Genomic DNA, 17,470 nt, shown 5'->3' on the forward strand with positions numbered 1-17,470 from the left:
AAAGGTCTTTGTCGCATTTGTCCAAGACTAACCTCGTTGTCACGCTTAAAAGAAACAATGCTAGGTATTGTGTCTCCTTGCACATGTTTTCTTGTAGTGCTTGTCGGTGTTACCATAGGATTGAGATGATTGGAGTTCAACTCTGTCTGCTCTTGGTATGCATTCATAACAAACTTCTTTACCGGGTGTCTCTTTCCACCCTTCTTCTCAAATGCTTTGCAGCTGCGGGTGCTTGAGGATGTATGCATGTGCAACAACTCTTTTTAAGGCCACGCAAAAAATGCTCCATAATATGTGGAGCACCACCTTTTATGACCATGCATAATTTACATTGCCACTCTATATATCGACCACATATGTTGTTTGCAAATTCCCACTCTTTGTTTTTTTCTTTCTTGACAGTGTACTACTTGTACTGACATTTTCTTCCATTGATTGCAATTATAATTGAATACATAAGAACTATATATTCAGTTGCAATTTTTTTTTCCTACATTTCAATATACATTAAAAATAAAAATTTCATTAAGAAAACAATCAAATTTACACACTGCAATTTGTAAATAATAATTAACATTTTTAAAAAACACACACTCTTTATTTAGTGGTGATTAATTTTATTATTTCCTCAATTATTTTCACATGCAACAAAGAATCAACTTAGACATGGTAACGATGTTTAATTATTTGCAATACTAAACAAAAAATGTATGATTTCAATCTCATGCACTAATAATCTTTCACAATACACAATACATAATCTTTATCTCTCAAGCTATAGTGAGACACTCGTCTTATGCAAGCATGAGCGTGCATGCATCGTAGTGGTAGAGATGTATCCTTCAAAATCTCTAGTGTAGGGTTTGATCCTGCATCAGCTACATGTTGACCTACATTGTGGTCAATCGATTGTAGCCCGCTAGGTCAAAGTGGCTGGAAACTGGATGGGCACTACTTGCCATGATGACAAGCCTCTCGATATCTAACATTATTAGCATATGCACTAGCTAGGGCAGGTGGCCCTTCTCCTTGTGTCTTCAAATAAGCTAATGATTATTGCATGGGAACTACCTTCAAGCCATTACATTCCATAAATAAGAAATATGGTAGGCAACCCTTTCGGACACCCGTGGTTGACTACTCTGCTCGCTAATTGATGCTGATGTTGAATATAATGTCATTTAAAGACTAGCTGTAGTAGGGGCTATCAATGTGTCGACTATGGGATATTAGGCGATGTAGCATATGACCTCTATGTCAAAGCTCTATTGGAGAAAATGGTGCATACTCTGCGGTGAGGGTTTATGAAGGCTAAACACTCGAGCTTCATGGAAAGGCAACATAGGCCGCACAGTCAGAGCAGGGTTGCTTAGGGCTTGTCAGGCAAAGCTGCATTGTTTTTTGCCATAGCATTTACTAATTATGAAGCAATAGAAAAAAGCTACAGTTGCATACACCAAAAATCATGTGCCACTCACTATCAAGCGATTAAGCGTGTGCTAAAGTATGTGATTATGGAAGTGATTAAAGCTGTGTGTTTGAGTCAAGCATAAAAAATGTGCACCCTCTGATCCTGTTGTGAGCAACAATAACTATGAGGCTATGTGGATCAGTGTGGCATCTCATTTGAGGAAAAGAACTTAGGCCAACTAACTAACAAGTAAATATGAGTGCTTATGCTTTAGGATTTTTTGGTGGTGAAGGATAAGCCTTGTTCTTCTTTTCCTACATAGGGACCCTTGTCCATAGTTGCTTATGCTTTATTTTTTAGACGCTTTGGCTCTTGTGAGAGTGGATCTTTGATCTCTGTAAGCTTAGAAGAAGGTAAGTTTGTAAGAGTTTCCACCAAGTTGGAATATTGTAAGAGTTGTCACTAGGTTGCAATATTTAAAGATACTTGTGATTAGCACAACAATCTTCATATCCTCTTCAACTTCTTTGTTGAGTCATCTATTTTTACAAGGAGACTCATAAAAATATCATGAAGATACACATATTTAAAAGTAAAGTAATGATTTTGCAATCCAAAGGATTGGATGAAAAGCACAATGACCTTTGATACTTTCTAGTAGCTCTAAAGCTTTGGTCAAGATCATCTAAGCTTCTTGTGCTATTTTGCAATCTCGTATGTGGTGAAAATTAGTTTAGGGTCCATAGAAATTGACTCCAAATAAATACTACCCCGCTTTGATATAAAAAATAGTGCCTAGTACTTAAAGTACCAAGATGAACAAGTACATGAAAGAAAATAAAAATACTCGACAAAAAGTTAGTGTTTGGAAACATTCTATGAATTTTTAGCTCTCCTCTCCCAGAATTCTCACCCATATTCACTTCCAGATCATTTCTATATGTCTTCTCAACTTTTATACGCTCTCCACTAGACAAACACCTAGCTAGTGCTTTAGTTTGTAGATTTCTTACTAAACCTACACAAATTTCATTTCCATTTTGTGGGTTCTTTCACTAACTATAGCCACCAAGAATTCCAACCGATTTTGACTTGTCTCTAACAACCGCACATGGGGAGCATTTTCACCCAGAGCATCTTTGCAAACTGGCCATTTTTGGGGATTATATTACCATTGCTTGGGAATTTAGAGTGGATGTCTGCAATCCTTCATGGGTTCTAATTCGAGATCATGTGTCTCAAGTACACTCTAGTTAGTACACCATACACTCATGGAGAAAGGAGCGTATCATGGGTTGCACATTTTATATTTTTGGACCTCGTTTTTTGATGGATCATATATGGGATTCATTTCTTCAAATATCCTCTAAGGACCATGTGCATGTTGGCATCCATTTTGCATTCTTGACCATTACGGATTCTTGATGGCTGCTCATTATGGCATCTATGACAGGTGTGTGTTGTTTGTTTAATTTCATTCTTAAGTCATATTTATACTATTGGTGCCTTGTCAGCGTGGAGCTATTTTTTTGGAGCTAGGGTGTGGTATTGTTCTCGTACTGGTGGTATGCTTAGTACTAGGGCCTACATGCATGTGCTGCACTTGACATCGAGTCAAGCCATTGATAGTAGATTATGTGCTAGCCTTGCTTTGCCCTCTTCTACTCCTCTATTTGAAACATGGACTTACTGGTCTCTTAATTATTCGCTCGAAAAATTTTGCTCGGGCTATGGTAAGACTCTCTTGCGATCCCGAAATCCTATTCAAGTTTTGTAAAGTGTATTGTGTTTGTTTCGTCTTGCCTTTTCATTTGAGTGTCTTCATGATCAGTTTTGTGAAGGTTTTTGACTATGTTTTAGTGGTATAAATGCTAATCTTTTGGTAAGATGTTGTTCTTAAACCTTAGGAGGTGTTGTTATCGTTTTTGTCGACCTCGCTGTCCATGAATCACGATTTTTATACCTCTTAGGATCAAGTTTTAAGTCTCCAAATTTGTTCTATTAGCCTTTTCTATAATCTCTTAGAGTTTCGTGGCGTTTTGAGCTCATTTACCTGAGAAACCGTTGAGTGATTAGTTGGTTTGAGGACTGACCATTTTCTTGTTGATTGTTGATTCATGGTTGCTCTTGTGTATCTTCTTACCTAGGTTCACTCTGTTGAGTATGAAAAACTCAATGCCTCTCCATGCCCCATCTAGGTTGCTTCCCCAAGTATTTACATTGTGTATGTTAGTGCCATATAGCTATGCTATAGACGTCCATCACAACAATCCGCTAACATTGCCATCATTGTGGGAGGTTTGATCTTATGATGGTTAAATGACCTTGTACCTATACTAGTGTTCTTTTAAACCTTGGAATCCATTCCATCTCCATGTTTCTAGTTTGGGTCAAAAATACCCTTTGGGGACCAAGCTTCAAGACAAACAGATTCTTGCTTCTTTGTCTTCAAATTGTTTTGAGTGTTGTTTTCAAGTGCAGTTCACCAAAATCGCTCTATTTTTTTATAACTCCAAATTGAGTCAGGTTTTGCTAGGATAAAATTTTATGAGAAATAGAGCAACAAGAATGAAGTCAAAGCCATTTTTGACCTAGGATTCCCAATTCCAAACTTTTAGGGTGTTTAGAATAGGTGTCCTAATTTTTGAGGGCCATTAATAACTGACTATCTAGAGACTTGAAAATGGGCAAAAAGGGACAGCCTACACTAGGCAAAGGTGAGATAGTCAAGGACTATCTTGAGACTATATATTGAGCTTCAACCATGTCAAATCATCAACCACCATGATTTTTGACTCAAGTCATAGATATGCTACATATGCAAACCTCAATGGTCTTAGTAGTAGAGTACTAATCTACCAATGTCTAAACTACATACAAAAAAGGCTTTCAATTGCAATTGGCAAATGCTTCTTGAGTAGAAATACGTTTAGGTTGTTGTGGTTTGACATACCATCTCTTACAAGCAAGGCATATACATTTTCTAGTTGTTCTATAAATTCTTGATCCTTGTGTATGACTTAGGTGAGATTGATGATTTTGATATGACTTTGTCCTCTCAATTTGCAATGGCTTTGAGTGTATTATATTCACTAATGAGAGTGCTTTCAATTGCAGCTGGCAAATGATTCTTGAATAGAAACACGTTTAGGTTGTTTTGGTTTCTCTTACAAGCAAGACATATACATTTTCTAGTAGTTCTATAAATTCTTGGTCCTTGTGTAGGACTTAGTGAGATTGATGATTTTGATGTGACTTTGTCCTCTCGATTTGCAACAGCTTTGAGTGTATTATATTCACTAATGAGAGTGCTTGATAAAGGTGGATTCTTCTTCATAACTTTTTCACCTGTTCGAGCCAAATTTGGGATGGTCTTACCTCTCAAATATGAGGGTAGTGCCTGGATTCTTTATACAATGGGCTCTTCAAAATCAAGAACTAAAAATTCTCCATTTGATTTAAGATGAATTTATGAATGATGGTTACTCTTCTCAAGAGTCTTGACAGAGGTTTAGGAGACAATTTAAATCTATTAGTAAAACCTCTTCACTGCATGGCCTTAAACTCCTCAGCCTTGGACCATACTGAGTGTTTTTATGGGACCTAGTTCTTCAAGTAACCTTAAAACACATTTTAAATGAAAAAAGGAATTGTCTTAATGCAAGTTGTTGGAGTAGACGACAACCATCCCATGGAGTTTGGGTCATGCAAAAACAAAACACAAAGCTGAGGGTGTATTGGAGGATGCCCAAGTGTGGATGAAGAATCCATATGGCTAGACTTCATAAAAAAGTTTTCTTTGCAAAACCTATGAGTGAGTGATGCATTGCCATCAATAGCAAAATGAGGCATTGTTGGGTTTCTTTGAAGGTTGCTTGTTGGTGGGAAGTCATTTATGCACCAATTAAGCATCAACACGATTTAAATTAATTGGGAGTGCTCCTCTGCAAAAACACAACTAGGCCTTATCGTTGTCGTTGGTGGTGATTATGAGAAGATGTTGCCCAATTCAACATTCTATTTGTGTGTGTGTGGTTGTGAGATTGTTGGTTGAATATCGACTACATTAAATCACTTGCATTGGTTCTTCAATTGAAGTCAGCATCATCAACGCAGATATCGCTTATCTTTAGAGAACTCCTTGCTCCAGTCACGCTTCCCACAAACTTAAGAAAAGTGCTCACTCATGAAGCAATGGATTATTTGAAACACCATTTTGATTTCCTGATCTTGAAGTATACCTTCTGAATGAACTCGCATCAGCAGGCTCTTCGTCTCTTGAGAATACTAGCAATATTCCATTCAATAATCTATATGTAACAGGATTCTCTCCTGGTTTGATACCATATAGAAAATTAGAGTATATTAGTTTGCTAATTTATCACTTGAACAAGACACATACTATGAAAAGATGTACAAAAAGCAATCCCCCTATAAAGTAAAAAGGAGTCATTTTAGGGGATGAGTATCTTTTAGGAGATGATCTTGGCCTATCTTAGGGTTGTACCAATAAGAGCAAGAGCTAAAGTGGCTACCAATGAAATAAAAGAGGTTTCAAGGCTATGGCTAAAATTGGAGAGATTTAGAGAGATGATTGAGAGTGCTAAAATTAAAAAGATCACAAAGGGTAAAAAACCCTTTAGCAGTATTGAATGCTCAATAATGCAACTAATTGGCTAGGACTAAAGTATATCTAGGCTAGGTAATAAGCTTAATCTCCAAAAAATTCTACCTAGTTCAAGTGGGTCATACACCTAAAAAAATGCTCCTATCAACGTAATAACAAGAGCTCAAGCTCGAGTAGCCATGAAAGAATACAACAATGAGGAGATGCCAGTGAAGAGAAACACATCGAAAATCAATGGAAAATCCATTCAAACTCAATAGAAGTCTTGGAAAGCTAAATGAGACAAGGTAAAAGCCAAACAAAAGCAAACTGAAACAACCATGGCCGTAGAGCTCTCTCAAGCTCATGAGAAAATGGAACAAAATAAGAAAAAGGAAGCTATGTGGGACCAAACAAACCCTCTACAATTAGTTCAAGAGGATCAATGCTAGTAGACAAAGTTTTCAAACCACTAGATGCTCTATTGAAAGCATATGAGGCTACGCAGAAACCCCCTACAATTAGTTGAGGAGGATCAATGCTAGTATACAAAGTTTTCAAACCACTAGATGCTATATTGCAAGCATATGAGGCTACACTGAAACTAAACCATATATTAGAGTAAATACGCATGATTTATCCATATGAAGAAGTTGAGAAACAAAGATGGGAGATATGCAATAACTAATGGAAATTGCACAGGGCATAATGATACCATCCCAACCCTCACATATGCAAAACATATTAACTTCACTACACTTCTACATCCATAAAGACAGACCATACATTAAACAATTGACACTTTGGAAAACAAACTATCCATCTTTGACATCCCTATCTAACCATCAACTAGAAGTAAGAGTTCAACGACCGCTATAAGAACTTAAAAGATACGATAACTAAGGCCCATTATGGCATGCTTCTCTCCTTGACTAGTGAAACTTCAACATAGCTTTAACACTAGGGTTGTGTGTACACGAGCCTCTTTTGTGGCTATAAGCAACTTTTTTGTAAATCTATATTCTCATGAACCATTTTTTTTTCCATCAAATCCTTTTAAGGATTTGTTCTCAAGGCATGTAAGAAGTTAATAAAAAATAGTAATCAATTTTTCTATACGACTATCATTTTTCAAGGGTTATCTTTTAGGTACAATCGGACAAAAAATGCTCAAAACTTTAGCTTTCCCATGTAGACCCCTTAAAAGTTCTCAAACACTTTGGAAAATTACCTGGCACCTATATAATGAGAGTCAATACATATACTCTTTTTAGGAAAAAAACTGTCAACTCATTTTTGACCTAAACACGTATATGCTATAAAATTTAAAAGGCCAATTTTGTGGCTTTTTACTATTTAGATAATCATAATTTTTTGACTTCGCTTTTTTTTGGGAGAAATGATATACCAAGGTGTTCCTCTTATTTCACAAGACCTCAATGATATAACATGTTCATGGTTTCTTATATAATACAGGATCTTAAAGCCAATTCTATAGAATGAGGTGCCAAGCCACTATTGTGGCTCAAACTAAAACCTAGTGTTATGCATGGTTGAGATCCCTACCAACCATGACACCATAATCGTGGCTCCTTATCCTAGAGCAATGAAATCATAGACAAACCTAGGCCAGTTCCACCCTCAATTCTGTTCACATCACTTCACTAGGTATTTGTTTTTGCTTAATAGTTGCACAACCAAAAAAATTTCAAAAGAACAATCAACCCTAATTCACTCAATAACCCCATCCCACAACCTCTCTACATATTCTCAAATTGCCTGCATTAGTGTAAAACTTTCCCATCCTGAAGACAAAACATTTAAATGCCAGTAGAATGCAATCAAAATCACACATCCAAAGCAATAAACAATAACGGCAAAACAAGATGGCTACCTAAGCACACACCAAAGCGTTTTAAATATATAGCAAGAGGCAATCAAAACGTAGAACCATCTTAAAATCCCGGGGCGGTCACTCATTAAAAGTTTCCTATATCACGTGCGTTCAAGAGATTATTAATAGTACTTCAATATAGATATTGCATCCACATTGTGGGCCTATTAAAAAAAAACCCCACCCCCCACTAAAGTATACATAAAATTACACATTTTGGATAATTAATAGTCCTCTCGAGTTAACGCATGTCATATATGATACACATTTTGAAAGTGATCACCCCAAACCTAAAAGACAAATGGTTGACTTCGAGATATTGAAGGAAACGAATGATGAAACATCTTCTCTAATGGAAATGGAACTCAACCACGAAGCTTGGAGATAGAAACTCACTCCCAAATGATTAATGAGCGAAACATAGAGCTTAACGAACGACCATAAATTGTGATTGAAACAAAAGCTCCACTTGATGAACATGTGGTTGCTAACATCACAGATGACAACATATAATGTCAAATGGAACCTATACTAGAGATAGAGGAACCATGGTCAAATGAGTTATGGGAAGCAATAAGAAGCGCAAAGGAAGGAAGTTAAACCTACCAATCTACCCCAATTCCTGAAATAAACAGGGAGTATGAGCACATAAGCTTTGACATCCATTAAATTTACGGTGACATTGGATCTATAGCATCCAAAGAGAGTAAACAACACTCATTAAAGACCTACCATCATATATGGAAGAGTACGAAGCCATTTCAAAAGTGAGAGTTGTACCCTTGTAATGGAAGCCAACACCAAGTATGATCGATTCAAGGAGTGTACAAGGACTATTGTCTACTCCTATCTAATGCACGATAACACTGAGACAGAGTTGCCAAAAATCAAACCACATGTGGGGGCCAAAGTAGGAAACAAATTGGAAAAGATGGGCATAAATTTTCCTTTCAAATCGATGGACATAGAGCCAAAGGAAACAAAATTTCTGAAACCAAAGAGTGTTGAGCTAGTGCCTACAAACATAGTGGAAAAATATTGGAAGGAGAAGAAGGAAAAACTACCATACCGGTAGAATACAAGAACATCAAAATGACAACTATTTTAGATAGCGGAGCATGAATAGCCATAGCTACAAAATAAATTTGGAAAACGTGGGACAAACCAGCCCTTAAACACACATGAAGCCATAGCTAATAGATGGCTATGTAATCTAATAATCATATATTCATATATAACTATTTTTAATTAGAGAACTAATATTTCAACATTTCAAATATATACGTCCACTAGCTTGAAAATGAAGTTACACTAACTTGATTACATTCCCTGCTTTAACTAGAAATATATGTCCATGTGGTCAGCCCATGTGACACTTTGTCTAGACCATCATGTAATATAATATTTACTAGGGTCTCCAATTATTCATTCATTTAAACTAACCATGTAATTTTTCGAAGGTGATTCAAGGATCACTTTACATTTGTAGGTTCAAAAAAACCCTAGCTGAAGTAATGTTGTGCTTAAGCTTCTAAAAATACCAAGAATAATTACTTTTATGATAGAATTTATCAATTTTTAAACCTAGTATTCTTAATCACAAAAGGGTTTTCCTTATTCTATAGAGGTGGAAACCTTACACATAACAATGTTGACATTGGCACATCTTAGACTTACCATGATGACTCTATTTGTAGCCTTTAGCTTAATTTGTTTCTTGACAAATGATGTGATTGTCAAGTTGTACATTGGACTTGGATCTTGTTTTTACTAATGCTGTTTCCAAAGTACCATCTAAGAGTTGAACATTAATTTGTACATGTGTGCATCCAAGCCATTCTTGTGACAACAATTAAATGAAATTAATGGGTGTTTTTTGTGGCACTATTCATTGTGCTACTCTTCACTTGGTTAGGTTCAAGCTTTGTGCTTAAGGATTCAAGGTTTTTCTTCTTCTTGTGTGTCTTGAATTCTAAGTTGTTGCTCCTCCTTCTGTTCCCTTATAGCATGAGTTTGTTCAAGCATCTCTAGCATGAGGGGAATGTTGTTTTTTTAAAGCATGCAACCACTTCTTCAATTAAGCATTTCTTCTCCCGCTAATATAGCAAGCTTGATGGCCCCGTTTGATGATGTGTCATGAATCACAATGGGTCTATTACCTCGTTTTTTCAATTTCTTCTTTCACTAATATAGCAAGCTTGATTTTCCTGTTTGATGATGCGTCATAAATCACATTGGGTCCATTACCTCATTTTTTCAATCTCTTAGCATGTTGTGACGTAATCACCCATTGAAAATTCCTTGTTTTTGACATGTTGATCATAGAATTCCTTCATACATCGTTTCTGCGCATAAGTACCTACCACTACCCTTAGTCGGTTTCATCAACTACTTCAAGTTGATTGAGCCTTTCCAAGAATTTGTGACTAGTCCACTAAACTTTATTTGCCACAGGAAGGGTAATATGGCATTGACTCCAAACACTATGTTGAAGGGAATTTTTCCTATAGAAGTTCTAAATGCTACACGATAAGCCCATAAAGATGAAAGTAACTTTTGACACTAGTTAGATTTTGATTTGTTAACTATCTTGGTGAGCACTGCACATAAGATTTTGTTGGTGCTCTTGGCCTGTCCCCGCTGGCTTGAGGATGATAAAGTGCTGATTTTTGGTGAAGTACCAGGAACTCATATGAGAGATTCAATGGCTTCGTTTAGAAAAGGTGTCCCTCAATCACTCACTATCTCTATTAATAAGATGTGGCCTTTAGGTTCTACCCGCTTAGTATTATAATCTACCACCACTATAATGTATTGTTTGTGTGGTTGTTATGCACGTGGGTCTTCTGGGGTGGTCACTTTCCTCAATGTGTATCATATCACATGAGTTACCTAGAGAGGCTTAATAGTCAAGAATGTATACTTTTACGATTACATTAGAGGGAGGTGGGGAGTTTTTAAATAGGTCCACAATATAAATATAATGTGCATATTGGAGTATTATTAATAATCTCTTGAGGGCACATGATATAGGGAGATTTTGATAGGTGGCCACCTTGGAGAGGATCTATGGGCCCTACAAAGAAAATTTCCCACTTGGAAAAATTTCATGTCCCCATCATTAGTCTCAAAGGAATTTTCTCTCTATGAACAGGTACCTTGGTATACTAGCCCTCATCGAATCATTGGACATAAACTTCCACACCCATCAACAATGTAGGCAATCGAAACCAAGCAACAAGTACTCGTTCAGTCGTTTTTTTAACAGAGAAATTACCTTGGGCTTGAACTGCATGTTCTTGCTTGAGGATGTGTATATACTCACTTTTTGTTTCCCACATCCTTAGATGTCCATCTCATCCCCTTTTGTAGAGATGATTTGAAATCACTTTTTGTTGCTCACATCCTTAGATTTCCATCTCATCCCCTTTTGTAGGTATGATTTGAAATCATCTGATAATCAAGAGCCTCTGCCTCAATGTACCTTTGCCCCACTTTACTCAATTTATTAAGAAATGTTTGAGTTGAGGGCATCTCCCAAAATGCAATGTTGTTTGGAATGTCGTGCAGATATGCCCAACAGGGTCAGGCCGAAGAATCTCAGGACTAGGAAGCTTTGGACTGTTTTAAGCGGATGCATTGTGAGGGCGTGTCTCTATAGATGCAATCTACTACGCTTGCATCTTGAAGGCATGTGGTAAGATGTTAGGCAAGAAGATTGTGGTGGCATATGCCTTATGTAGGCAACCACATGTGGAAACTGTCTATATTGCTTTTCACCATGAGCTAGATGCGGTGCATGATCAATATGTGACTGATAATGATTTTATGATTCTCTTCATAGAGGCAAACATCCAGAGTATTATGCTCTGAAAGATGACTTTTTGACACGACATGGCAAGCTTTGTGTGACGAAGATTTAAAAAGAGAAGAGAGTCATGCTCCACCTTATGCTAGTCATAGAGGTATTGATAGTTTGATTAAGGCTATGGAGATGTATTTCTATTGTCCTTCTTTGGGCAAGGATACCAAATTTTGTCAGGAGTTGTTTGGTTTGCCAGAGAGTAAAGTCTGTTCGCGGAAAACTTCTTGGTCTACTTCATCCCCTCATGATTCCTTCATCTTCGTGGGAAAGCATTGCCGTGGACTTCATGTTTTATCTTTCGAAAACTTAGTCTGGGAATAATGGCGTTTAGAGGACCATTGATCGATTCAACAAGCAAGCACATTTCATTCCAACTCTGAAGAGATTACATCACGACAGATGGCTAAGATGTTTTTAGTTCATGTCTTCATGTATCATGGGATGCCAAAGTCTATTGTTGTTAGTGATAGCAATCCAAGAATGACAGGATTCTTTTGGAGAGCTTTATGGCAGAATTTACATACTACCTTCAAATTTTCTTGATCTTATCATCCACAAACAAATGGTCAGTTAGAGGCAACGAATTTGACACTTCTTAATTTGTTGAAGTATTATGTGTCAGATAATCTAGTACAGTGGGAACACTATTTGCCTTTGGTGGAGTTTGCTTATAACAACACCATTCATAGCTCTACTAGTAAAGCACCCTTTGAGATTGTTGAGGGAGCTAAGAAGCTTTCACCTATGGTAAGGTGATGGATGATGTATTTCAAGTTGTCAAGTTTGTGGAGGATTTGGATGCTGCTTATGAGCAAGTGAAGACAACCATTCAGAAAGCTTGGGATAAGCATAAGAAAACTGTAGATAAGTATCGATGATGACTCCGCTTTAATGAGGGAGATTGGGTGCTTTTGAGATTGGGTGTCCAGTGAAGTGACACTTTGAGAGTGCACCACTGCACAACAGTTTAGAATATCACAAGCCGACCTTAATCAATGGTAATGAGTTCTTTCTTGTCCAACTGCAAGATTTTTGAAATAAGAAAGTCCTTCCAACCCGGGAGGAGAAGGATAAGTCCCCCTTCAACACTGGAGGGGATAAAAGTGGTAGGGGAAGGGCACGTTCCTTAAGGTGTTGTTATGAATGTGGAGAATGGTGCCAACTCTACACCATATGTATGCATGGTTTTTCTTTTTTTTAAATGGGCACAAGCATCCCAATGCAGGAAATGCATCTTTTTCCATCTTTAAAATTTACTGTTTGCAAATTTTATTCTCCACATATCCATTAATGCGAAATCTCATTTGTCTTGTGAGGTCGTGGAGCTTTTGGTAAAAGATTGGAGGAGAGATGCTACGAAGGCTTCAAAATAAGAGACGATATGAGGGGGAAGGTACAACAATGCTCCTCTTTGTTAATTCACACACTATTTCCACATTGAATCAATCAAGGCAAACTAGTTCCATATGTCTACACGAGTAATCTACTACATGTAAACATATTGTCCTATAGCAAAGGCCACCTCTGTAGCAGTGGGACACGGCTCTTAGGGGTAGAATATTGGCGAAAAGGCCGCTTCTCTGAGAGTCTCTGTCCATGGGTAATTTAAAAAGCAGGGCTGCACGTGGCACGTAGTGACGCGGCAGCCTACAAATTACAATGCTGGAGCCTCTGAGTGGATGCCATGTTGCATGGCAACGGAGGCGTCGCGACTCGCCTTGTACTTCCCTGGCGAGTGAACAATACTAAGAATGATAATGATAGAGGAGGGCGCCATGGAGGAGCCGCTGCTTTGCAGAAAGCCGCTGCCCCAGCTGTGCGTATCGGAGACATGCAGCATGCAGCAGGATCAGCTCCCGGCCTGTTCGGAAGCCACTCCGTCCAGTATCAAAGATCGCCTCATCTTTGGCTCCATTTCCGATTCCTTCAGCTGTCTGGACTTCGCCCGCTTCCCTCCAGCGGACCCCCTCTCTTCGTCGTTTCGTGACAGAAACATTGAGCAAGTTCCTGACTCCGACCTAGCGCAGAGCTCTATATCTCTAGTAATTGAGGGGAATGAGCTGGACGAGAACACCAGCACCAGATTTTTTACCAGAACCGATAGCCAGAAATCACCCAAAGGTCTGCCGAGGCCGCCCTCCATTATGAGCATTGAGGAGTTGCAGGGCTATGATGCGCATGCAGCAGCAACTCTGGAAGGAGAGCACACCTTAGATAATGCTTCTAGGCACTTGTTTAGATCGAGGACTGCGCCTGCTATCTTTGGCATTAATCGCCTTCGGTCTGGAAAAGTGGACTTTAATGTGGCAGCTCCACCTGCATTGGCCTCACCCATGTCAGTTGTCTCTCAAGCATTTATTGGACTAATGCTGTATCTGTCAGTGGGCATGTTAATTTATACACTTCGAGGGCAAGAATTCTCTGGAGCAACTACCAATGGTTTTTTCGATGCCTTGTATTTTTGCATTGTTACCATGTGTACCATTGGATATGGTGACATAACACCTGTAACACCGATTGCAAAGCTCTTCTCGTGTGCTTTTGTGCTGGTGGGGTTTGGTTTTATTGACATACTTCTTAGTGCCATGGTTAGCTATGTCTTACAAAAGCAGGAAACCCTGCTCTTAAATTCAGTAGCAGCAGGTCCTCGTGAAACTGCCAAAAACTATCTTGTGGATGTCAAGAAAGGGCGAATGAGGGTTCGATCAAAGGTTGTTTTGGCCTTTGGAGTAGTAGTTATGTGCATTGGTATTGGAACATTCATGATGGGATTTCTAGAGGGGCTTGGTTGGCTTGATGCATTCTACTTGTCATGCATGTCTGTGACTACAGTGGGTTATGGAGACCATGCTTTCAAAACTCTATCAGGACGGGTTTTTGCATCGGTTTGGCTTCTTGTGAGTACACTTGCAGTGGCGCAATCATTTCTATACCTTGCAGAGGCACGCATTGACAAGCGACATCGGCTGATTGCGAAGTGGGTTCTGGAGAAGGAGATGACATTTGCAGATTTGTTAGCAGCTGATTTAGACAATGATGGCAGTGTCAGGTATTTGATATACAGTTTTTGAACCTTTGATAGCTTTGCCTGTGTCTAGATTCCTTAGGAAGTTGTGTGTATTGAGTGTTTGAGATAGGGCCGTGCTTTTATTGATGAGAGAATTCTTATTGAAAAGATATTAGAGAGTGAAAACTTCAAAACATGCTCAATAGATAAGTCGGCACTATAAATGAGCTAGCTAGATAAGGTTCACTGATTGTGAAGATGGAAATCTATTACCACATGAGGAAATTGGGAAATATGAATGGCTCCTTTGATTAAGAGGAAAGATCAGCATTTGTGATATGATTCTAAATGATATGTGCCTAAAGAAGGAGCATTTTTTTCTGGAAGATGGAGAAAGATATGTTCAAGAAGGTTATAGAAAGCAACCATTTTCCTGTAAATGAAAGCGAAGAATGATGTCTTTAAAAAGACAAGGGGGATAATTTCCTATCTGCGATATGGGGACTAGAGAAGCTTAAAGTGTTTCAAGCTCAGGATATGAGAGAGGAGCGTATACAAACACAAAGGAGGAGATGGATGGATAATGCTGGGGAAAATACTTAGAACTCTACAATTCAAAAGTGTTAAAACAAGCTCTGTTAATAAAATGAGCCCAAGGGTCACTAAAAATACGACTTGGTGGTGAATAATGATAGAACCTTGAAAAACAGGAGGCCCCACTTTTGACCCATGCCAAATATTTTGATGATAAGTGTCCCATTTAAGAACAATTTCATGTGGACTAGAAGAGTCCTAGGCTCGAATGAAACTGAAATAGGCTCAAATAAATATTCTGGTTCCAACGGGGTTGTACAGGAATGAAAAGCAGCGGTTTAGAGGATGAGCTACACCCGAATAAAGTGGAGAATTTACAATGTTTTGATTTTTGCATCGGTTGATTTTCATGTATAGGAGAGACAAATGTAAACCTCATGTGTCACAACTCCGATAGGTGTGTTCATCTCATGACTATGCGTAAAGCACATCTATGAGAACATAAGCCTACTCCGGAGGCTAGGGTGAAGAATCCATTGACGTAGCCCGTGCATGTGTGGAATCTGGCAAAGCAACACTGGCCGATTTTGGCGAGATGTCTTTGCTCACCTTCAGACCAAGTTGAGTATGTCGTCTTCTGACCATCCCGAGTCCGACGGATAAACTGAGAGGATGAATCAGACGTTAGAGGACATGTTGAGAGCCTATGTCTCATAGGCAATCTGACTGGGAAAGGTATCTTCCACAGTTAGAGTTTGCCTATAATAGTAGCAAGCATTCAGCTACTAGATTTAGCCCATTCATGCTGATGTATGGATTCGAGCCTAAATCCCTGATTGCTATTGGCTTAGAGAGAGTCCAGGAACGCCATTCTCGTGATTTCCTCTATGACATGCAAGAAATGCTCGAATTGGCTAAGGATAGTATAAGAACGGCTCGTGATCGAGTCACTACTTATGCTAATCAAAAGAGGTCTCCAAGGACTCTAGATGTGGGACAATGGGTCTATCTGAAGATACCCAAGGATTCCAAGACTATGCGACAGGAAAGTATTATAAGCTTTCAGCTAGATATTGTGGTCCGTTCTTGATCACAAAGAAATTGGCCAAGTTGCCTATAAACTGGCTCTTCCTTCAGATGTTAAGTGTACATCCAATGTTCCATGTCAGCCGTCTTAAAGTGAAATTGGGCGAAGCCGACGTTGTTGTGCCTATCGAGGAAAATGTATGGCAAGATATGCAAACTGAGTATATTCTTCGAGAACCAGAGGCAGTTTTGGATCATCGTAGCCGTCATTCGTGCCAAAAGGCTTATGACGAGTACTTAATTAAATGGAAGGGTCAATCTGAAAGGTTTGCTACTTGGGAACCAGTTAGAGCTCTAAAAGCTCAATATCCCCACTTCATTGATGAGGACATCAATGGTTCTTAAGGCGGGAAGTATGTTATGTCCCGCTCTTGGGAGAGGGGATCTAGCCCAGACGCCGTCGGGATGGGCGTCCAGTGCCGGCGGGACGTAGTGTGAACACGGTCAGTGTGGCCGGCCATTATTATAAAAGGGAGGCCAAGGCCTCATTTGCAGTTATCGACCCCCACTGGTAGAGTGCCAATGGTTAGCTCGCGAGGCTAGGAGTGCGCGAGGTGACCTCGAGGAGGTGAGGCCGGGTGGTATGGGATGCTCGGTCTTATAGGTGCACGCCTATGTCCTCAGACACTGGCCCCAGCACGGGGGAGCTGCCGGATGGTGGCTATGGTCAGGTGGTTGGTCTGACGCGTGTCTGTAGGCGGGGCCCGTGTAGCCGGGAGATCCACTCTCCGCGTTCGTTTCACCAACCTTGAAATCCTCAGTAATTTAGTCGCGTATTCCGGGTCGGATAATAAGGGTATCCATATGGGCTCCAATCATTGTAGCCTGGTGGAGGTGGTGGTGGGGGAGGTGGAGGCAACGGCAGTGGCAAAGGTAGTTGCACAGAATCAGGGTTAGATGGTTGCACCATATTCTTGAAGACTCCCTTGATCGAAACAGATGGCTGGGAAGGTTGCCGGTTGGAAGCTCTCATACTTCCGGGTGCCGGAGAAGGAGGTATCACCACCTAGGGCATCAGTGGGGGTAACATGTAATTCAAAAACTGTTAAAAACATTGCAGCATCGAA

At 39.3% G+C, this 17,470-nt stretch overlaps 1 protein-coding gene across 1 annotated transcript in view; it reads left to right on the forward strand.

The window, feature by feature from the left end:
• The first annotated feature begins 13,422 nt into the window (after positions 1 to 13,422).
• Positions 13,423 to 17,470, forward strand: part of LOC147451084 (two-pore potassium channel 5-like) — a 67,952-nt gene continuing 63,904 nt past the window's right edge. The window contains exon 1 of the mRNA XM_086520855.1: positions 13,423 to 14,825. Within this exon, the coding sequence (XP_086376981.1) occupies positions 13,528 to 14,825 (1,298 nt within the window). The 5' untranslated portion in view covers positions 13,423 to 13,527. The remainder of the gene's footprint in view (positions 14,826 to 17,470) is intronic.

Source organism: Adiantum capillus-veneris, chromosome 9 (genome assembly GCF_014529385.1).
Source record: "Adiantum capillus-veneris isolate H3 chromosome 9, ASM1452938v2, whole genome shotgun sequence".
In the NCBI taxonomy this organism is placed as follows: domain Eukaryota; kingdom Viridiplantae; phylum Streptophyta; class Polypodiopsida; order Polypodiales; family Pteridaceae; genus Adiantum; species Adiantum capillus-veneris.